At 37.9% G+C, this 23,070-nt stretch overlaps 1 protein-coding gene across 13 annotated transcripts in view; it reads left to right on the top strand.

Moving 5' to 3' along the window:
* The window catches only part of HDAC9 (histone deacetylase 9), a 445,991-nt gene extending 423,141 nt beyond the window's left edge, over positions 1–22,850 (top strand). For 12 of the 13 annotated variants that reach the window (XM_015853723.3, XM_085538530.1, XM_015853724.3 and 9 more), the window contains 3 exons: positions 6,047–6,131; positions 11,237–11,390; positions 20,503–22,850. In XM_015853723.3, the coding sequence (XP_015709209.2) occupies positions 6,047–6,131; positions 11,237–11,390; positions 20,503–20,542 (279 nt within the window). In that variant the 3' untranslated portion in view covers positions 20,543–22,850. The remainder of the gene's footprint in view (positions 1–6,046; positions 6,132–11,236; positions 11,391–20,502) is intronic. The other variant, XR_014943025.1, reaches the window with a different exon arrangement.
* Positions 22,851–23,070: the final 220 nt, after the last annotated feature.

The raw sequence follows: 23,070 nt of genomic DNA, 5'->3' as shown, positions 1-23,070 counted from the left end.
CGGAAATCATTCTGGAAGGTAGAAGGCAGGCTAAACATCACTAGCTTTAAAATGTCCCTGAGCATTTGAAATATGATTAAAGAATATGTCTGTTAAATAAGCACCTTTCAAAACAAAGGTAATGTTGAATTCAGACAATTAGAAAAGAGACATTGCTTTTAAGGCTATGCATTTATGAGATGCAGTGTTGTGATTACAATTCAGTTCTCTCATTTATTAAGATAATCTTAAAAAATAATACTAAAACAATTCTGCAGCTTTTTGTGGGTTGGTTTTATTATTTCAAATACTTATCCATGATACATATGTGTATATCTTTTCAGCTAAGAAACTGATTAAATTTTAATATTTGTGTTTTATCCCAAGTGTGTGAAAATGGGGATAACTGATCAGATATTCGCACAGCCCTTTTGGTGCCAAGTGGTAAGGCTATTCCCTGTCTTCAAAGACATGTTCTGGTTTCTTTCTTCCACATCACATTTGAGGAGGCTTCCATTTAAAAAGACCTCAGGGATAAGCAATTCTTGAGCTTGGTGTCCTGAAACCTGCAGCTTATTTCCACAATAACTACATTAAACTGGGGAGTTCTTCAGCAACCAGAGGGAATGAGGAAGGAGTCCTCCAAGTACAAGATTCATTGGCTCAAAAACTAAGGATTTAGTTCTTCCTTCATCTCATCTCATGTCTAAAACCCAGGTGGAATATTTCTGTGGGACTCAGAGGTCAGTCTAATATTGTGGTCCTTCTGATCTATCTGCAGGTTTTGTCTTTTAGCTCTACATGAGTACAGCAGTTTTTCCGTGGTCTGTAACAAGTGATAATTGGTCACAGATGGGGTCATGTTCTCCTTTGCAGAGAGGAAATGGAAAAGTGCAGTCCAGAGTGTGCTTTGCCCAGCAGGACCCTGCAACAAAGGCACACAGAGGATGCATGTCTACTCTCATTGATTGTGGCGGCCAAGGCAGAATTTGGCTCCAAGTGCAAAAACATTTTTGAGTGACTAAATTTAACATCTTCTAGTAAATATTCTTCTGGCTTGAATTTCAGTGTGAAACAGAATTTGACAAAACATTGTGATTGGTTGGATCCCAAGCATGCTTAAAATCTTATACCAGACAATTTTCTTGCATAGTGTGAAGTATGTGCTTCTTTCTTGCAATCTGTTAAGTTGGCATTTAGGAGGGAATGGTAATTTAAGTGGAAACTTGTACTCTGGAGCTTTCCTGCCAATGATGAAAAGTTGGCATTTTTTCCTTTGTGGAATTCAGAGTGAATCTGGGGCTGCTTGCCAGCTAGGCAGCAAACTCTGCCAAGAGAGCCTGAACTGCTTTAAAAAGGGGTTATTTGCCAGAACAGGTAAGCATTTCTCTCTTCAAAAAGGAAATATTCATGTAAGTGAATATGGCCTGAGATCAGTTTTAAATTGCATGGTAAACTTGGTCATGATCCTACATCCTTGATGTTAATCTTATTCTAATACTAGAAAATAATTAGCACTGAGTCTGAGCCACCTGTCAACTGCTGCTTGCATAAGTACAGAGCCCAAGAATTGGCTCATAAACAGAAAATTAAAAGAGGGACATGGTGCAACATGCATGCCAGAGGTCAACACGGTGGCATCAAAGTCCAGAAAATGGGCATTGCTAGTGAGAAAACTGTTTGGCCAAAGCAATGGCCAATTGGAATGGCCATTGGAATATTCTGAAAGCAATGGCCAATGGAATATTCTGAATTTACAGTTACATATTTCCACAACAAGGCATGAGTTGGTTTTCAGGGACTGGTAGGTGCTAATGATCCTTCGAGCTTTTGAACCTATTTCCTTGTGAAACCTGTCATTTATGTAGAGTTCTATAACCACGGATCACAAAATTACTTGCCTTGAGTGCATATACATAAAATCAGAAGTTTCCAAAACTTTGAGAATGTTATTAATAAAAAAACATAGAGGACCTACTTCTACATCTTTGAGATTACTTCTCTGTAGTCATGGCAAGAATAACAAAGCTCAGTCTTGGTGATGGAATGTTTCTTGCACAGTAAACTTGGGAAATTGAGACTGCAGCACTTCCCTCTGCAGCCTAAGTGTCACTGAGGAGCTGTTTGCCTTCTCCCCTACATCTTGTGTGTGTGAGGACTCTCTATGCTCTTTATCATTTGCTTGTAGTTCCCACACTTTTCAGTTCTTTCCACCTGTACTCTGCAACAATCACCTCTGAAGTAACCTACATGCTCTAAAACATGACAGGACTAGGACAATTCAGATATTGCTAGATATTCCAGCTCAGTACAAACTGCTGCAGTTTCAGATTCTCCTCGCATTCCCAAGGATTATTGCAGATCACCTTCTGGGCACACGAAATTTCCATCTGTAATTCTTTCTTCAGACATTTGTTGATATATCTCTGGCACACTTTTGCAGCCCAAGTGGCTTTTGCCCATTTACATTGCTTTTCCTTCTTTGAAAATGATTAGTGACTACATTCATCTGCTACTTTGGGCACAAAAGCTGAATTCAGCCTTGTAAAAACTTTGAAAATTTGACTCTTTGTGTCTGGTCCAAACTGTCTCTCCAGTGATTTGGTTATTTCTGTACTGACTTGAGCTGTTCTCTGAAAGGTTTATTTCCTGAGAGCATATGTATTTCCAGCTCTCTTTTCAGCTTCCATTCTGCTAGCCTCCAGATTAAAAAAGTTCATGACCTCAATGCCAATAAGCATAGAAAGGAAGGTGGTGACGCCATATATGCCAGGTGTAGATTAACTTCTTTTGTTCACTGTTGGGTTTAACTGTGGATATTTTCCAGGGACATCTCTATGTCTCTACAGTTGTATCCAACCAGTGGAGAGCTGCCAACAGAACGTGGTCTCCTGAATGCAAACCATCTCATTTCAAAGTCTATAGAAATATCTGCCATAAGCCACTGGCTTTATTTCTACAGTGTTTTTGTAACAGTGCTGCATTTAAAGTGAATAAGATATATGGTATAATAAACTTATTTTGGAACCTCTTAAGATTTCCCTGATATGGAAGAAGACTCAAGTTCTGTCTGCTTACCCCTAAGGGCTAGGAAGACAGAATAGCTCTGGAGCAGAAGATGTGTTTTGAATATGACATGAAGGTGTTGTGGAAAGAGGAGTTAAGGAAATGATCAGAGAAAACTAGTACACTCACTTACAGAACTGTTAGTAAAACTAACTGGAATAATATCTGGGATAATAATTGTTGGACATCTGACCCTTTTATCTTCTGTTAAGTGATTCATCAGCGTATTTTATCTTCTGGAAATCCATCTTTCATTTTAATATTTGTCTGATATGACTAGGTATTCAAATATTTTCTATGTTCTACCTCTGTACTGATGAATAGAAATTTCATTGACATATTAGGAAAAATGGAGGCAAAGTTTTGGCTCCTGAAAAAATCTGCAAAGAAGATAACAAAACAAATTCTCCTTTAGCAGGAAATATTTTCTAATTGTATCTAGATCTTGCTATTTCATATAAGAGTTCTGCAGGAAGATCTTCAAGGTACACAAAGAGGAAATAAGACAGAGGTTTCAAATCTTGCATTGTGGCACTTTCGTACTTCATACTCCAACAATATTTCTAAAGTTATATCCTGGAGCTATTAAGTCCCTTCAGGGGTGTGAATTGGTCATCGAAGCCTCATAAATTATGTAACTGTCAAAACAGAACCTTAAACTTCTCATCAACTCTTCTAGCCGTGAAGTATTGATAATGGTTGGACTAGATGATCTTCTAGGTCTTTTCCAACCTTGATAATTCTGTGATTCTTCTGTGTTCCTGCACCCAGTATGACCAAATGGAACTTCAGGACTTTGTACTTTTGTAGGCCAGATGATAGATTACTTTTAAAAGAAGACAACAAGTGATAAAAGCAAGTGCTGTCTACTTACATAACCCAATTTATAGATTATTAAGAAAATAATGTTTGTTCTAAAAGCTGTGAAGCCTAAGCTTCACATGTGGGCATATTCATAAATGCAGTTCTCCCCCAGGAACCTTCAAGCAACCAAATAAATTATGGAGATTGTGAAGTAGCTGTGATTTAGGAATTGCAAACGTTTCTGTAAATCTGATTTTTATTGTTATTGCTTTCTTGTTGTATCCATGATACAAACGATATAGCAACAACCTTCCTCTACTGCCTGGCCTCTCCTGTGACTGAGCAGGGTTGGGACTAACTCAGGTTCTACCAGAACTTCTCTGCTTACTGCACAGAATGGAGTGATTTATTCTATTTGAAAACAAAACATAATACCATTGTTTCTAGACATGAGGAAATCTTCCAGCTGCAGTCCCACGTGGGATTCTAAGGAAATAATGACACAAACAGCCTTATTCCATTTAGCTATCGAGACACCTAAACACTGGTGTTATTTACAATGCCTCTATTACTGGCAGGTATTCAGGAATGATCTTACAGGTAGGTTGACAGAATTTCTGGAATTTGTAGTTGAACTTGCTTGAAATAGCACTATTAAGAGGATGTCTAGCCAGCAGTTGCTTCCCACTTTGTGCGCTTGGATCAAAGATGATTTCATCTAGCTGGTGGGTAGCAATGAAGCAGTAGCAACCCCAGGAACAATATGTGATGGCTACTGAAGTATTCACTTCACAAGGAAGCTACTTGGGTGGGCTGCACTTGACCTAGCTTAAAGCAGGACTAGGCGTGCTTAATAAAGGAGTTTTGTCTGCAGTGCAGATGTCTCCCATCAATGATGGTTGAACTTACTTAGCTTTAAAGGAGAGAGGTTGTTCCTGATATGGCTCTTGTTCACCATGATGGGTTTGCTTCTTCCTGGCTCGGCAGGAAGCACGCCTCCAAGGCCAGACTTAGCAGCCTGCGTGAGGAAGCAGGATCATCTCTAAGTACAGCTCAAGGAAAATGTAGTTGTTACAGAACAAGGAGGTACATGGATCCCTAATTATGTTTACCCTTTTCTAGGAGAAAATGTGTGGACAAACAACAACAGCAACAAAAACAAAAACAAACAAACAAAAAAAAAGTGGTTCTCACTTGGTTGTTATCCTCATGAATTGACAGGATATAGTAATTTCTGATATTAATTGCTATCACATTTATTTTTCAGAACTCTTACAACCAAATTAGGACTAACGTAAATCCTATGAAAAGAATAGAAGTACAGTATGTTCCTGTAAAACAGAAAAATACTGTTATCTCCAGATTATAAACAGGGATTTGAAATGCGTGGGGCACTGTTAGAGCAAATTAGTTTCAAAAGGTTCAATATAAGTCAAAAGCATCCAGCGATTAGTTTTTTAAGATATTTAGGTAACTAATTTTCCTCAGTGAGAAGTGGTGAAGGGTAGCTTATATTCACTGCAGGGAAGAAATTACTGTGCAGAAACTGAACACATCCTTCTACTAATTTATTATGATGCAGCTCCACCCAAAGAATGCGCAGTTAAAACTGATTGATTAAAATTCAGTTGTCTTAAAGACAAGCATACTTAGAGAACTTGTACTGCTGATCTGCACTATCATTTTTCATCTACTTCTTTATTTGAAATTAATGTAAAGCTATTAAAAGTAGCCATTTCATGGATTTCCCCTATAAATCTTAAAGTATATAAGATGGTTAGATGTAATAACACTATAAAAATAAAGATAATGGAGTGCACACTTTGGTCCCAGTGTGGCTTCAGCAAGGTTTTGTTTGGAGTACCCAGCTGCGTATGCAGACACAGTGGAATTTGGTTTGCAAGGAACCTACAAAAATTACACAAATAACTAGCATTTTTTTAATGAATAATACACAGACATGCACCTGCTTCAGAGACTCCATAGATTAGTCTTGCAGCCAATCGAAAAGCCCGTTGGAATTCAATTACATGGCTGAAAACAGAAAACAAAATCGTGGCTATACTTTTAGAACTCTAACCAGCAAAATGTTAACCAGTTCCTGGGCTGAGGTTTTCCTGAGGATTAGTTTGTTTCAGTTTGTTTTACTTCCCTGTGTCTTATTGAAAATTTATATTATTCTATTCTATCCTTGCAGCTGGAGCCTCTCCCAGAAGACATTGTGCACCAAATCCCCAATATGAATGCAATAGCTTCTTTAAAAAAGACCACTGAAATTCAAAGTATGTTTCTCCATTTGGGTTGTTGGGTTTGGGGTGGTTTTATTAATTAATGTCACAGACATTAAACTATTGTTTCAGTGAAAAGACAAGCTTTGTATGTACAAACCCACATGCTGTGTCTAGTTTGTATGTATCTACATATATATACACATATACACACTGTTTTTGTTGCTTTGACATGTCTTCATTTCTGCTATGTATTTATACCTGATGAATTAAGCCATTTAAATTATTTAGAGCTTTCCAATTTCTGCATTTTCCCAAATCTCCCCATTCCAGAGTGAGTTAAAGGAAATAGATGTTTGTCAGTAAGGGACAGGAATAGACCCATAAATCAGAGCTCAAGCAAACAGACTGTTCAGATTTTGTTTGTGCAGCCCTTTTCATGTTTTTCACTTTATTATCTAGAGGAAATTGAAATAAAATTATGAAGCTCAAAATGGACACTGATCTCTGGAACAATGCTGACAAATATATTGTGATTTTATTTCATTTCTGGTTCAAACAGCACTTGACTGCTTCAGTTCTGTGCCTTGCTCCCAGCTCTTTACTAACCAGATGCTTTGGGGCATTGCTCTGACCTCAGTGAAAATTTTTCACTTTGCCATCAGTTACCTTAATCCTTCTGAGCAGACCTCCCTTAATTTCTCTAATCTTCTGCTTTCTGCCATTTTACCAAGGCAGCAGAAGCTTCGTGGCTTCTACTGTTGGCTGGCTCCTTAATAATAACAAATGGATAACAAATGTTTTGATTCATGTTAGGTTAATCACAAGTAATTGGGAGTCATCTCTATAAAATAAATGCAGCTTTTGAAGGTGACACCATGAATTATCCACTGATAATGTAGTACTTCTAAATGTAACTTTAGTTATAAAGAGACTGTGAAAATGCATTGTGGGTTTATATTTCCTAATCCTTTATTATTTATAATCCTTCATATCCAGCAGTCACTCACATATTTACATACTCCAATTAAATCATCTGTTTGATAAATTCCAGTATGGCATTTTTGCTGAATGTTGTCTCTTAAAGTAGCACACAAATCTGTGCTTTTCTTAAAATTCCCTGTAAAGTAAGGAAATTCACATCCTACACAAAATAGTATTGATTTGCAAATGATAATAGGAATGGAAAGCCACAAAAAGAGACCGAGAAAGATTATAGACAACTGGTAAGAAAATCTAATTCTGCTTGGAGTTCATTAATTTAATGAAAAATGAATCTGAAACAAACAACAAAAACAGAATGGATGGGGAAAAAATAATACTAGATCTAGAAAGGCATGGTGTCTAAGGGTTTTACCAACAATACTTAAACACAAGTGATGGTCTTTCAGGAAGAAGAAATATCTTTCTCAGTGGCTAAGAAACAAAGATATGTTGTATATCTCAAAACACAATCCAAAGCTCTGCAGAGTGACTTAACACTGATTATTCAGAGTAAACTTTGGCTTGAGCAGACCCAGTTCAGTTATGGCAGTCCAATGAACTGACAGGCAGCACAGGATTTGGAGTTATTTGTACACAGCGCTGTTGATGTGGGGTTTTTTTTTCCACCTATTGCCTGAAAAGTTATGTACCCATCATTTTGTTTGGAGAGAGACCAAGTATTAGAAAATAAAATGCTTGAATGAAGGAAAAGAATTTAGAGGGAGGTTCATGCAGATTTGTGTAGGATGCGCAATTAGATGGAATTAAGAGAAGCAAATACACGTTGAATATTACAGAGTTGTACAGATTGAAAAATTGTGGAGGAGCAGCTCAAAAAATACTGAGAAAGCCTGCTTTGTCTTAATAGTTGCTTCTTTGTGTCTTGGATCTATTTCTGTGATTCAACTTTCATGATGAATATTAGAAATATTTTAGACCAAAACTGTCCCACCTCTATGTTCATTTCAAAACAAAAATTGAAGATGCAACACCTACACAATGAGGGGGAAAAAAAAACAAAAAAAAAACAACAATACCTTTTGTAAGTGGAAAAGAATTTATATAAACATTTTGTTTGTGACAGTGTTCTAAAGCCCTTTTGGAACTGTAATATATTTTGAATTAGTAGTTCCCACACCCATGTAATATGGCATTTCTAAACAGTCCTGTTCACTGGCTTTAATATTATCCCCAAACTGGATTTTTCAAGCAAACCATAGTACAGCATGTCCAAACCTATTGGTGAAAGGCAATTACAAATTATTTTAGCAGTGGCAGTATCATTCATTTTTATTATTTCCTGGTAATAATCAGTGCTCCCACAAATCTTTGAGAGAGACTTAAGCACATACTCATGTTGAAAGCCACAGTCTACCTAGAAGACTGAGTTGGTTTTATTGTTTCTTCTTGCAAGCAGTGATTTCTCTTTTTGTATGGATGAAACCAGGGGCAAGCTCCATTCTTTTCCCCATTCACTGCAATATGATCAATATGTGTATCAGGACCAGCAGAAATTCACATTTCTGTATAGCACAGTAGAAATGGCATTTTCAAGGTTTGGGTCAGATGCTTTAAGTTCACCCAGTTGTCAATTCACAGCATAATTAGAGTTCCTAGCAAAGCTCCTTTACATCTGCATGCTGTGCTTGCCTCTCTGTTCCATAAGACTTTTGATTGAACATATCCAAGCCCCATATATGTTTAGTGCAGAACATAAATGAGTTGTGCTTTAATAAAAGATGTATGCAAAAAATTTTCTGTTTACTACAGCTGTTCGTAAGCTTTCTAATTTTAAAGAAAAATCTACCATTGCTTTTTCATCAACACCACAAATTTCCACACAAAGTACCTGCTGCAACCTAGATGCTTTTCCTAAATAGTACTGCTTTGAAATTTCTTCCCATTAATCACAATGGGCTTCTGTGTACCCCTCTTCTCCAAGACCCTCCACAGCAGCATAGATGCTGCCACCTGCTTCCCAGCCGGGCTCTACTGCTGCCTCTAATGCTGAAGCCCCTCTATATTACAGTGCTCAATGTAGGGAAACAAGAAATATCACTGATCACTGGGGAGTGTAGGGCAGTTAAATGGACACAAAGAGCCCAATAATATGCTTGAATTGGCCTGAGTTTGGGTGTTACAAGAAAGCCCAGATTCAGCGGGCAGCTGGTGTGCGAGCCTGCATGTGAATGAATGAATGCAGTGGAGCAATCCTCACTGATGATGTTTTATTGTTGCTGCAGGAGAGCAACGCAGTGGTAGCTAGTTACTAATATTTTATTTTATGAATAAGAGCCCTTGAAAACTCCAGCAGTGAACATGGGTTCATTTCTTTTATAGGCAAGAGGAGGTATTATTCCCATGCCAACAGATCTGATTTTCTTGCACATCTGTTTCTGCAACAAAAACCCCACCCACTCTGTGAACATTTAGCTCATAAATTATAGGGTTTGAATTGGGTGTATATTGCAGAGACTCACTTTTGCACATATGATCTGTGAGAATGCTGTGGAATGCCCATATAACTTTTTTGTTTGCTTTTAGTGTATTTTTTAATGAACAGAGAATTTGGTCTCTGAGCACAGTAATAATAGAGTATATTTTTGTCTTGTTTTTATAAAATTTGCCAGGCTCCAATCATTGAGCCTACTGTTATGTACATAACTTTTTAGCTGTGTCTTTCATGCTTCTGGAGCAAAGCCAACCTTCTAACACTTAATCTCAACTTTGTAGGATACTTAATACACTTTACATTTTATCCCCAGAAGGTCTCCGTTATTTAAAGATTCTGCTAACTACTCAAACGTGCACACTATTAGAGTTCAAAGAAACGCTCTGTCCATGCTCGCTGGTTGTTCTTGCAGATTGGTTTGGTCTTTCATCTTGCAGTGATATTTTTGAATAAAGACATTTTCAGGTTTTATTGACAGCTGCTTGCTCACTGGAGTAAAAAGTTCATCTTTTGAGAGAGTGCAGAGAGCTGTGCTACCCATGAGGGAATTTTCAGCAGCCTGTGTGCAGCATGGCCAGCACCACCAGCCTGGCCTCCAGCTGTCAGAGCCCCTGGCCACCCTCTGGATCAGCACCTTGCCTCAACCCACTGCCCAGCTGCCAAAACTCTCCTTTTAACCCTTGGAAAAGTCCACTTCTTGATCCCCTCTCTTTCACAGTTGTTGAAACCCTCCCTCTAATTCCCAGATAAGTACCGTGCCCCAACCTCTGTAGCAGCTGCTGGAAGCCATCTGCTAAACACTGAATAAGCACTGGTGCAGAGCTTCCAGACTTTCCAAAGCTCCTCATTTCCAGGTGTCATCCACCTGGCAATTAGTGAATGTAGAGTGGATTACTGAGCTGTAAGAAATGCATATGTAAATTCTTTCTTGTCCACCTGGTTAACAGTGATCGACCTCTGTTTCTTAACAGCTGTGCAGCAGCAGACCAGTTTTATGCCAGTAATATCACCTGCCACCATTGTTAGTGCCAGTTGAGAAGCTCCCTACCAAACCTCCTGTTGTACTCTGAGAGCAGAATTTACTCTTGTTTTTAATTCACTGCTGACTTTTTACACAGCAAACTAGAAACTATTCCTTATGATATCTGGTGGCTTTCCAGCAGCAGTCAGTTCATATATGAAAGTTTTAAATAAATTATTGTTCTAGTATACGCCCTGAGGTTGGAGGAGGAAGAACATCCAGGACTAACAAACCTGATTGTTCTGGCAGCATCACTTTAGTCCAAGCTGGCATTTCTAACATTTTCCTTTTTGAGACTGTGCTGTGTGAGCACTTTATACAACAATGTTCATTTTTCTGATCCTATTTGTTGTATATGCATCAATAGTCTTCAATATCAAAGCAATATTTAAGTATTAACCCTCCCCTGAACTCCCTTTACCTTGGGTAGATAAAGTCAATAGCTTGTCTGACAGCATGAGTTCATTAGGCTGCATGTTACTCCTCCAGTTTATTACCTTCTGGGGAAGGGTGTGACACAGCCCTTGGAATGAAAGCACTTTCCAACTTGGCATTCGTAGGTTCAGAAACATACTTCAATTGCTCTGCTTACACTGCAGTGATTTTAAATTATAATCACTCAGTGTTGAACTAAGTGATTACTATGCTTGTGCCACCATGCTAGCTGAGATTCCCATAAATTATGATGTGTATTTTCCTTAGGCAAGTACTGGAAGTCAGTGGAGCCATACTCTGTGCCAGTGGATTGTGCTCTGGCTGAGTCTCAGAAACAAGAGAGGGAGGAGACAGAAACGGTGTCCGCTATGGCCTCCCTTTCAGTGGATGTTGAGCAGTGCTTTCCTCAGGAAGGCAGCAGGTAAGCCCATGCAATTATTGCACAGAGCAAGTATTTTACACTCCAGTCATACGAGATGCAGAAGACAGCTAGACTGAGTTATCTCCAAATTGTCTGCTAACTGAACTACCTGGAACTTTTTCTCCTTAATTTAAGTTCTTCTTACTTGCCTGCTGGAAACAAAGGTATCCTATTCTAACAAATATTTTGGTGTGTGTAACTCTTTACTAAGGTTCATGAAAGTACATAAAACTTTGTTTTATCTCCATGTTAAAAGCTCTTTCCTATATAACAAGTGCACTGTGGACACTATCTGCGTGAATAAAATAGACATGATCAAGTGTAATCAACAGTATTCTTCACGTTGGAAGAAATTCAAAACTGGGTTAACTTTCTAGGAAGGCATCTAACTTACTCTCAGATAACTGTAATAAGGATGGACTTACTTAAATTATTATTAAATGATATTAGATAGGCATTAAAAGTTACTTCCCTGGAAGCAATGGAACAGTGCCAGCATAAAACTTAAAACAATCTTGACCAGGACCAGGGCCAATGTTTTCTGCCTGCTGTTCTGAAGGTACTGGCTAAAAAGAGAACGCTGTCTTTTCCCATCTTGTCAGCTGCTTTTTTAGGTTAATGAACATTGCTTTCATTTTCGCAGCCTGAGAAAATGACACAGTAACTGTTACTAGTTTTCTGCCAATTAAGGATGAAAAAAAAGAAAAAAAGAAAAAAGAAAAAAGAAAAAAAAAAAAAGAGGCCTCTGAGAACTCTGTTACAAAACAGTATTTGTTCAAAGGGACATCCAAGTTTCAAAGTGTCTGCAGAAGTTAAGTTCTTGGAGTTTCCTATTTCCTCTTTTGAAGGATAAACTTTACTGGCCTTCTCCAAAAGATGAAGACCCAGAATGCAGGGAGTAGTTCAGTTTCCATTATACAAAGGAAAAACGAGTGAAGAGGAAAGTAGAAAAAGAGCCTTATAAGGAGACTCACCAGCTCCCTGTACATTGCAGAGAGGAGCTGCATAGCAAGAAAGTAAGGAGGGAGATGGGAGCTGTAGTGGGACTGAAGCCAAAAGGGCCTGTGACTCCTGTGTCACGACAGCTATTTGTTTAGTTTGGTTCTTGCCTCTTGCATTGGGCACTATATTCCAAACAGGTCTAATGGGCATCTGGGAGCACCCAGGGGGAGCAACACAGAATCAGCTCAAAGCTATTCATGCATTTGGAAGTGGACATCTCTCACTACTGTGAGAGCATTCATCTGTCAAGAAATTTGCAGATTTGACTCAAAGGGACACACTGGGGCCAGAAGTCAGTAAAGTTTGTGTACTTAGTCACTTTTCTGATTGCAACTGCGTTTCAGTATGCTACATCTATTGTTGGGCTTGGATTATTACAAGACTCAGAGAAGAACCCAGGGATGAACAGGAAACAAATTTTATATATGTGAGAGCATTAATCAGCAATCAGCTAAGGAATACTGTAAGGTTTGTCATGCAGATTTGTGACTGTCACGAGATGCTTCTGTTAGCCAAGGACAGAAAGCTGGGGATCCTGTTTGTGTATGCACAGCTCTGAAACATAAGCAGTTTTAATTAAAGGGTTGGAACTAATTCAACCAAACACAGCTCATTCTTAAGTTGTATGAAAAAGGGTGTGGTTAATTTTGTGTATTTTTGTTTTGCTCAGAATAATCAAGAACTGTATTTGTTATGAACCTCCACTCACTTAAAGCTACAGCTGTCAAGAGCAATCACTGGTCTTACAAGACTTGAACAAAATAACCTTTTGACTAACACTGTATTTAATTATTTTATTTATTACCTAACTACTGATAACCTGTGACAGTTTCCTCCCATTCTGAAAACTGCATTTCAGAGCAGAGCTGGGAAAATGAAAAAAAAAAAAACACGGATGTGCTGAAATGTACACAAGTGGAATTCATGTGGCTGCCAGATTCATTACACTTCATCAGCCCCGGGCTCTTATAGGGGTGAAGCCTTCATGATGAATTGTTCTGTGGAAAAATGGCTTTGTTTGAAATATCTTTGGTGCTGCTGAAGTTTTTCAGCAGCATAAATAAATCTTTACAAGCATACATCCCCGATTCTGTTTCCACATTCATAACCCACAAAGAAGTCACCCAAAGCCAGGTTGCCATCAGGGAGCAATGGGACAACATAAGTGTTATCTCACTGGGACAAAACTGACAGCTAGTTTTTCTGAGGCTTCAGAATGTTTTTTTTTCTTGGCTTTCTCCCTGTTGAATGTAAAGATGAATATGGAATATGAAAGAGGGTAACCTCGAAGATTTGATTTCAAAGACACAGTCCTCTGGGCTGCCAGGACCTAGCTGCACTTTGAGCATGAATGAAACTTCAGCATGGGATTATAAATCCAGGGATTTATTTGACATTGCACACATTGGTTTCATGCCAGTGTAACTTAATTCACTTAACAAAAACACAGCATTTCGTTCATAGGCATATAAGAACACAAACTGGAGTAACGTAGTGATGAATCACAACTTTATCACATTTGCTCCATTTATTATAATTAAAGATCAAGTATATTTCCTTCGTTCTCCAGCCCCCTTCTATGACAAATGATAGGGCTGCAGGAACTTGAAGAGCCCTCTGGTCTCTTATGTTCTCTTTATCATTCTTCCCCATTGTGGATTGCAGCCACCTTCTGAAGACCTGTTGTAAGCCTTTCCACTGAGTATTTCTGGGGGAAAATTGTTAGTGGCTGGCAGGGAGTAGGATCAGAGCAGAAAGTGTCGTGGCTGACAGGGAAGCCCGAAGGGTTCCTTCATTCTTCCAGGAGCCTATTTACTTTCTCTTAATTGCCACTGTGCTCAGCCAAGCTGATAATTCTGGTCTTGTTTCACAGAGTTGATGATAGACATCCTGTTGACTTCAGCTCTGGATAGCCAGGCCTGCAGATGAAGAGAGTGGCAGCAAAAGTCTCTTTGTGGGAAACTCTTGCCAGTTATGTTGGAGGATATATTGGTGTTTGGAGTGAGATGACTCATTTTAAAGTCAGATTTTGGGTAAAGCAGCTCTTTTCCTGGCCAACTCATATCTGACTCACTTACCACTGATGAATAAAGGATAAAATGCTCCTGGCTAAGGCCTGTATTAAGTATTTCTCTTTCTTTCTTCTCTCCTTCCTCCTTTTCTTCAAGTGACAGTGCAGATTATTTTTTTTTTAATTTGATTTTCTCTGAGACTAAAGGAAGAAAGCAGTGAAATCTGCTATGCTTTTGGTGTTTTGTTTAACCAAACACAACTCTGCACTTTAAGATTCAATTGAAACTTGATTATAGCCTTCACGAGAGAACAGATATAGAAAAAAGACTTTGTGGATAGGAAAGAAAACATGCATGATGCTAACACAGATTTAAGTGCAGACGCAATTAAAGGAACAAGCATGCCCTATAAAGCATTTCTAACTGCCATAACTTTTGTGTATAGATAACTGCTTATTCCCTAAGAAAGATACAGATTTAGTTGATTAGAATTTTGCTTTGGCCAGACATCTGTTTCAGAACTCTTGCTATGTAAATACTCAGCACAGTGCTGTCCGTGATACACTGGAGCTTCTGTACATTTCTTCTTAAAATGGAAAAATAAATGGGTATGAGAAGAGGTCTCCAGCACTTTCTACTTTTGCAGCAAACAGTAAATCTGGAGAATGGCATTTACCAGGATTTAACTTTATGGCCTTCATTCAGCTGAGCGTAGATTTACTCAAATGGAAATGAAAATGAAGCATCATTTTTAGACATTTTCTGTTTCTGAGATATCAGTTGCATTTTCAGTGATATTGTAATGTAGGTTATAGCAGTTAAACTGTTCAGATTGTAGGGTACATCTAACCACCACCTAGGGTTGTGTTCTCTCTCTTTGCAACAGCTCATAGAGCTTTGCTCAGAATTTCACTGTTTGAGTATCCAGAAGAACTTCAGAAGAACTTGAACCTACCTGACCCTACCCCAGTGCATCTGAACTCAAAGCCAGGCTCAGGAGTCTAAGAAGCTGCAGCCTTATTTTACCTACCTCACACTCACCCCCTTGTAGAGAGTGCTTGAAGGAGAGGACAGGGAACAGAAGAGTTAAGAGCAAGTCTTACCCTGATCATTTGTAATCTCAGTGTCTGAATGTGACCCATCTGCATGAAAGCCTCCAGGATACTTACCCAAGTATAAATTTTTTCAAAGATATTTTTGAACTAACTTACAGTTTTGATGTTCATGCAGTGAATCCCACAGCTTCATCAGGCACAGTTCAGAGCTTTTAGAAATGAAAGCATATTTTCTCCTACTCGCATTCTCTGCTACATTTCTGGTTTTAAACATTTTAACTGTCTCGAGACTTTTTATTTTTCCTGGAATTAAAAAAAGTCTTATTTCAGATCATTCTTCTTGCCTCTTTACGTAATTCATATAGTACTTTTTAGAACAAGGACTAAGAATAGAATTCAGGACACCAGATGTTGAGCACACCATGGACATATACAGTAGATTAATGATGGGCATTTTTTGTTGCTTTTGTTTCTCTCTTCTACTCTCATTAACTCCAAGCTCTCAGTAATTGCCATCACAGTATATAAACAATTAAAGCTGTCCTCGTTCTGCTTTGTGTATTATTTTGCATCTGTTTACCTCCTTTTCCATTTAAAATTAGTGCTATGGGCTTCAGAACTATCTAGTATCAGTAATTTTGCATCATCAACAAATGTTATCACTTAAATATACTAATACATTGCCAAGTCTTGAAATGCTGTGGAACTGCTCTCTATGATGAAAATTCACCAGTGTTATTACCCATTTCTTATTTCTGATGGATTTTTAGTCTATTGCAGGGTGTTCTCTCATAAACTAAGTTCCTCAGAGCATTTGCATAAAATCATTGGAAGACTTTCTTTGTACGTGGGTGCCACGTGACACCCTCTTCCTTCAGTTCCTTCAGAAATTTGTAATAAATTTGTAAAGTTTGACTTCCCTAAAGCAGTTAAAGCTTAACTCTTAGCCAAATTACTATTATCTAAATGCCTACTAATTCTATGATTTATTATTGTTGCTATCAGTTCCCCCCAGTATGGACTTATTGGATCTCCTAAAGTCTCCCAAAGGGGGACAGCATTTCTTACCTCTGGCATGGATGCTGATTTAACCAGTAGAATGTAGTCTATAATTATTTATTTAGAAACATCATGATTGCATTCCCTTAGAACTCAGTGGACAAATTTAATCTGCTCTTAGCAATTTGGCAGTGTTTAATATATCAGCTTGTTCTAGTGCTGATTCAGTTTAAGACAGTTCATCTGCAAATAATAAAATCTGCCTGACACTTCTCTAGTTAACAGAGATATAAATAGTTCATTTTGCTCTTGTGGTCTACCTTTCTTGATGTTCTTTTTATGCTTTGATCATTTCTTCTGATGTATTTTGAAAGATCTTTTTTTTATTTGCTTTTATGCCTTTAACAATTTGGTCTTCTGATTCTCCTTTGGCCATTTTGTGGGTTTACATTGAACTTGCCAGAGTTTTTATTTTATTTGCCTTATTTGGACATGACATCCTCTTTTGGGAGTTTACATGTTTTTACCTTGGCTGGATCTTAAACTGCAAAGTCCTTTTCATTGTGACCCTTTTCCTTTGATCAATAGAGTCCATTTTTTACTAGGGTATACACTTACTTGGATCTTTAATATGATGTCTTCAAGCACCCTCCAAATCATCTTCAAGGTATAGAAACGTACCTCCTTTCCCCCATTCTTTGCTACCAGAGGATCACTTTTCAATTACGATGCTCTTCCCTGAGACAGCTGAGTTAAATTAGAAACAGATTATGGCATAAAACAGCCATACCCCATTAGAAAATCTATCTTTTGTTCAGCAATTTCAGCAATTCTGAGGACTTGGAAACTTATCTTGATTTTTTGTTTGTTTGTTTGTTTGTGTGTGGTGTTGTAGCTATGAGGAATCTCTCAAATTCTAATTTATAAATTAAGGTAAGAGAATTTTTTTATGATTTACAGAACTCATCTTGATTCTTATACTGGATTTCTTTAATGTGTAGATCTGAGCTATTTTAAATAGTATTCTCATTAAATAATATGGTTGCCATTTATACAGAACTGCCACAGAGCAATATTACTTAAAATGTCACAAGTCTTGCCAGATTTTATCCACATGGAAGGATTCTGTCTCATTGACTTCATTTGTTTTAATATAATCATTTCGTTTAGCAATAACTGCACAGAGACTTTTTCCTTTTGCCAGAGTGTGAGCTGTATATAGATATCTGTAGGCAAGCACTCTTCATGGTATACGCAAATAATCAGAATGAATGCAAGAGAGCTCTGCTCCTAGAAACCTGCAGTTTCAGTGAGCGTTGGTAGGGGTTTAAGAAAAATCACAGTTGTGGTTCTTCATTCATTACAGTCCCAATCTGTGCCATTTTGGATCTGCCAACCACACAGATCAGCCTGGATCAGATCCAACCTCATAGTTACATTTCTGAGGAATTAGAGCATACAATATGGATTAGGTTGTTTTGTTTTGTCCTGTGTTTTTTTTTTTCTTTGGTTTTTTTTTTTTTTTTTCCTGTTTTACTTTTTTATGCCAACATCTTGCTAGCTGCAGGAAGACTAACTGTACTAGTGCAACTAACAATTGAGGTAACATAAATTTGGCCTGTCAGACTCTGCTCCCTCGATTTCATGAGGAGGGCTTTGTATTTAAGGGCCTGAATCTTCACTTGATCTCTCACAAAATTCTAGCCTAAGCTGTTATCCTGTACAGATGTACATTTCTACTGACAAGTCACTGGATAGATCCATTGACTTCTCTTTGTTCTAATAAACTAATGTAAAATCACACACACAAATTATCAAAGCCGACTCAAGAAGGCTGAGAACACCCACTCTGGGAGACAGCAGCTGGATTTGCCAAGGCACCTGAACCTCATCTCCATTTCCAAAAAGGGTCTTGATTCTTGCACTTGAATATAAATATTTCTACTGGGGCTTAGGCTCTGGCTGTTGCAGAACGCTGGGATATTCTTGGAGTATACTGGAATGTATTAGAGCACAGTGCTTGATGTCAGTCCTGGTTTTCAGAAGTGCCCTCATCAAAGAACACAGGACTAAAACCTTGAACAGAATCATCCCAAGGCTGTGAGATATTCACAAGAATGTCAGTCTTGGAAGCCAAATATATGTGAGCAGATTTGCACATGCTCCTTGTCTAGCTCCTTATAAATAACACAAGCTCCCACTTCGACTTGCAGAAATTTTCCAGAACTTCACTCTTTCCTGTTCTGCCAGTCACCAGCTGAAATCTACTGAAAGCTTTCTTCTCATTCATTCACTCATTCATTCATTCATTCATACATACACAGCAGAATCTAAAATATTATCTGCTACCTGCTTTAAAATTGCTCTTTTCTCAGAAAGTCTTGTAAGGTCCTGAGTGTTTAACAGGGCTTGTTGCATTTTTGCTTTTTCCCAGAGGAGAATCAGATCTTCTGTTGAAGAAAGTGGGAGCATGTGCTTAGCACGAGGGCAACATACAGCAGCAGTGTGAAGTCTCCCCACAGCACATGCTCCTATGCCATACCTCATTAGAAGGCTGGGTTCCATCCCACCTCTGTGGCCTCTGTGCCATCTCCACCACAGGTCAGAAGAATGCAAGGAAAAATAAAAAGGCAGTGATGAACTTGGTCATTTTTTAATTGTTCACAGTAAAAATCTTTCACTGTATGGTGAGGAACAGCAAAATTGAGATTTATAGATATATAATCTTTTGGGTTCTTTAACCCTCTGGAAAATGATTAGCCTGAAAAATGTCTTCTTCTTCATATATCATTCATCTGACTTATTTTTTTTAACATACTAGATGTAATCATTTCAAATCATAAAGGAATGGTCTGCATAAAATCTTTTAAAGAGACATTGCTGATTTTTTTTTTTGGGGGGGGGGGGGGGATGGGGGGACGGACACTTTAATAAAGTCCAGATTAATTCAAAATTCTCTGGCTTCCTTTCTAAATAAACTACCAAATCCCAAGCAAACCCCCATTAATTACTTATTTTTTTTTTTTTTTCCATGAGATCTCATGATCTTGTACTTTCTGAGGGATTTTTATTTGAAGCCAATCATTATGTGAGCTTAACAGATTTAACTGGTAAATATCTGTTCTATTTATTAACTTGTATTTACTTTTCGCCCCCCTTTATTTCAAGCAATTCTTGGAGGTCTTAAACTCACTTTTAATGCTGTGTTCAGCCAGACTGAGATGAAATTTCTAAATTCTTACATCCTTCAATGAGGTCTCACCATATTCTCAGAAGTTCCCCATTTAACAATTAGCAGCATAATCCTCAGACACAGTTATATATGAGTAGCTATGACACTCTGCACCAGTTCAACATTTATCTCCATTTTTTACTTGCTGGATGTTTTAAAGAGATTATCTTGCTTAAGTTAGATATTTCCCAGAAACTTTCAAACAAAAGTTGCACTTATAATCTGATGAGATATTATTAATGGAGACTCTCCCTGAGACAGTTATCTGCTAGATGAGTTCAGAATTTGGTCTCAGAAATTGCAGGCAAACAGGCAGGCATCAGCCAATGCTTTTATGAAGACACAGAATTAAAACTCAAAGGACTGAGGAAAACCTTGCAAGAGATATTGCTGATTGCTTGGCTGCTGGTGAACTGGGGTTTTGTAATGGCACGGGCTCACTTGGGAAAAACAAATGTGTGTATTTCCAGTCACAAGTGCTTGTAAAATAGAAGTATCATGGCCATTTCTTTTTCATGAAATGATTTTATTCTGTTGACACAAAGCATGTACATTTCTGGAGAAGAAGTTATAAAATATTCTGACATATTTTAATATAAACAGGAACGTTTTCGGTGATTGCTTGGATCTAAAATGTTTTTCCACTTGACATTTGTTTATACTTCCTAGGAAAGAAACTCTATTTATGGATAACTGAATAACACAAATAAACATGAGAGAAAGCTGAAAAATCAGCTTTGATTATGCATGAAAATCTACAATGTCATTGTGTACTCTTGTGCCGTATTCTGATTGCCTGTTTATTTTTACAGAGCTGCTGGCGAGCCCATGGAAGAAGAGCCAGCCTTGTGAAGTGCCAAGTCCTCCCTGATATTTCCTGTGGGTGACATCATTGTGTATCCCCCCCCAAAGCACCCTCAGACATGTCTTGTCTGCTGCTTGGGTGGCACGGATCAGATGGAACATAAACACTGGGCACAAAGTTCTGAATAGCAGCTTCACTTGTTCTTTGGATGGACTTGAAAGGGCCCTAAAGATTCCTTAAACGTAACCACTACAATTGTAGAGTTACAGTTAAACAGGCTCGGGAGAAAGAGCCTAGAGCATGCTTTTTATATGCTGTTAGACCCGCTCACCACCATCGATTGTGAAATACAGTATTACAAAATTCTACACGATAGATTATAGATACGACTTGCAACACCCAGCAAAATACTTGGTAAACTCCATGAATCACTTTCTGACACTTTTTACTGGGTAATTTTTTTCATACTGTGTTAAACTGTTAATAGAATGTGTTTTCTTTGCTCCATGTAATGAAAAAAATGAAAAAAAAAGAAAAAGAAAAAGAGAAAAAAACCCAAACCCCTTTATTTTACGTGATGTTTTTTAACCCTTGTAATGAGCTCTTAGCTGAACAAGAGAAAGGTGTGTAAACTGAGATGAGGGATTTTAACTACAGGGAAAGCACTTCTTATTGTACTATAAATCCCCCAGAGTACTGTGCTTGGTGGTGCTTCATTGTTTTTCCCCTTTTCCAGGCCATCTCTCCTCATTTCACATAACCTTTTCTATCACATTCATGATTCCGTAGAGTGAGTGATCTGATCGTCTGTCCTTAAAAGAGCACTATACCCGCCATAGTTGACAGTAGCTCTCACCAGATGTGCAGCAGAGATCAAGTAGTCTCTGAAAAATAGATGGCTTTCCAAATGTGTTTTCAGTTTGTTCTGAAATGTTTCTGCATCCTGGCTCTAAGAGCAGCGATCTGAAGCAACTGCGTGCAGCTCATTTGAAGCTCAGGTGTTTCCGTGGATTTTGTTGGGAGTTTTTTACAGGTTGTCATGTGAATACAAACTGATTCTTTTATGTAGTCCTGCACTGAGAGAGCTGACGTTCCTTTAGGAGTTTTAAAGGGTTTTGGTTTTATTTTAGATCCCCAAAGTGCAGCAAGACTTCCCTGCTATGCGACATTAGATATTTAATTCCATGTTTGCAAATGTAACTTAGAGTTGTGCCTTTAGCTGACAATGAACGCTTAAACTGTTACACGTGTTGCCTTACTTATAGAGAAAGAGATAGGGTGTGTGTGTTAGATGACTTCAAATGAACAAAATTGTGCTACAGCGACTTTTATTTTGTTTACAACTTTCTCACCTAATGAACCCTGGGAGATACCTTGAAGTATTTTGCTTGCGGTATGTGACAGCTCGCTTGGCTTTTAAGAGCAAATGATGTTCATTTTTATACATTTTCCAAACTCAAAGGATATATTAAAGCCATAAGTGAAGACTGTCATGCTTTTTATTCTGAAATCTGAAAGAAACCTTAATTAAAACAAGATTCTGGTGAAGGCCATGATATGAAAGATATGGAACAATATGGTTTCACTTACAGTCAGACTCAAACCTGTAAATCAAAGATGAAAGATTTCATTCGAATAGAATTATATAATTCTCTTTTGTTATGCAGTCAAACTATATCTTTCATGCATTTGGGTTTGTTTACGATTAGCATTTTAATTTTAAAGACTTTTATTACTTATACAAAAGCTCTCTGCTACAAGTTAGAAATCTGAGGCATGCTTTGAAAAGGGAAATCTAAAAAAAGAATGTCATTTCCTATAATGCAAGGTAAACTTTTCTTCCAAAAGGCTTACTTTAAAATGGATATATGCCCCTAAGAAAGTTAAATAAAATTCTACCCACCATTTACAAGCCAAAATCTTGCTCATTTTAGTAATGCAGAGGGTCCTAGCAGGCTTAATTAACTCCTGCTGCAAGCCACCTTGCTTGACTTTGGGCTTCTGAAGGGACTGTTCACATGACTAAAGCAATCAGGGTTCACCCTGTATTTCTAGCAGACTTGTGATGGCAATCTTACGTGCCACTTACTGCAATTTTTTTGTGGTCTTCAAAGTAGTTTCCCTTCAAGGAAACCAAGGGCCAAGCTGATGAGTTGGGTAATTTGTAAAGCTTTTCACATTTTGAAATAATGTCTGCAAAATTTTAATTGAATGCATAGTAAAATCATTTTAGAATTAACCCCACAAATGCAAAATCCATTTGAGTCCTCAGCTTGCATGACATGGAATATGAATTGCAGTCTGAAATGTGATTCACAAACTTTACCAATTAAAGTCTATGTTCTGGAGTGGAAATCAGATAAAGCTGTCCTTTGTAGCTGAAAAAGCTTTTAAAATGCCAGAGTAATTTGAATTAAACCACATTATAAACTCACACTTATGCATTTATACAGGCATACTCCTTGACAGACAACTAGACGTGCTATTGGCTAAAGTCAGGATCATTTGGATAAGCAAATGTGCAAATAAACTGCACACAGATTGTGTCCAGAACTCTGTTCTCACTGAAGCCAAT

Source organism: Coturnix japonica, chromosome 2 (assembly GCF_054131305.1).
Source record: "Coturnix japonica strain WE chromosome 2, WE-NBRP24, whole genome shotgun sequence".
Classification (NCBI taxonomy): domain Eukaryota; kingdom Metazoa; phylum Chordata; class Aves; order Galliformes; family Phasianidae; genus Coturnix; species Coturnix japonica.
Note: the sequence above shows the minus strand (reverse complement) of the source record. Positions and strands in the feature narration are given on the sequence as shown.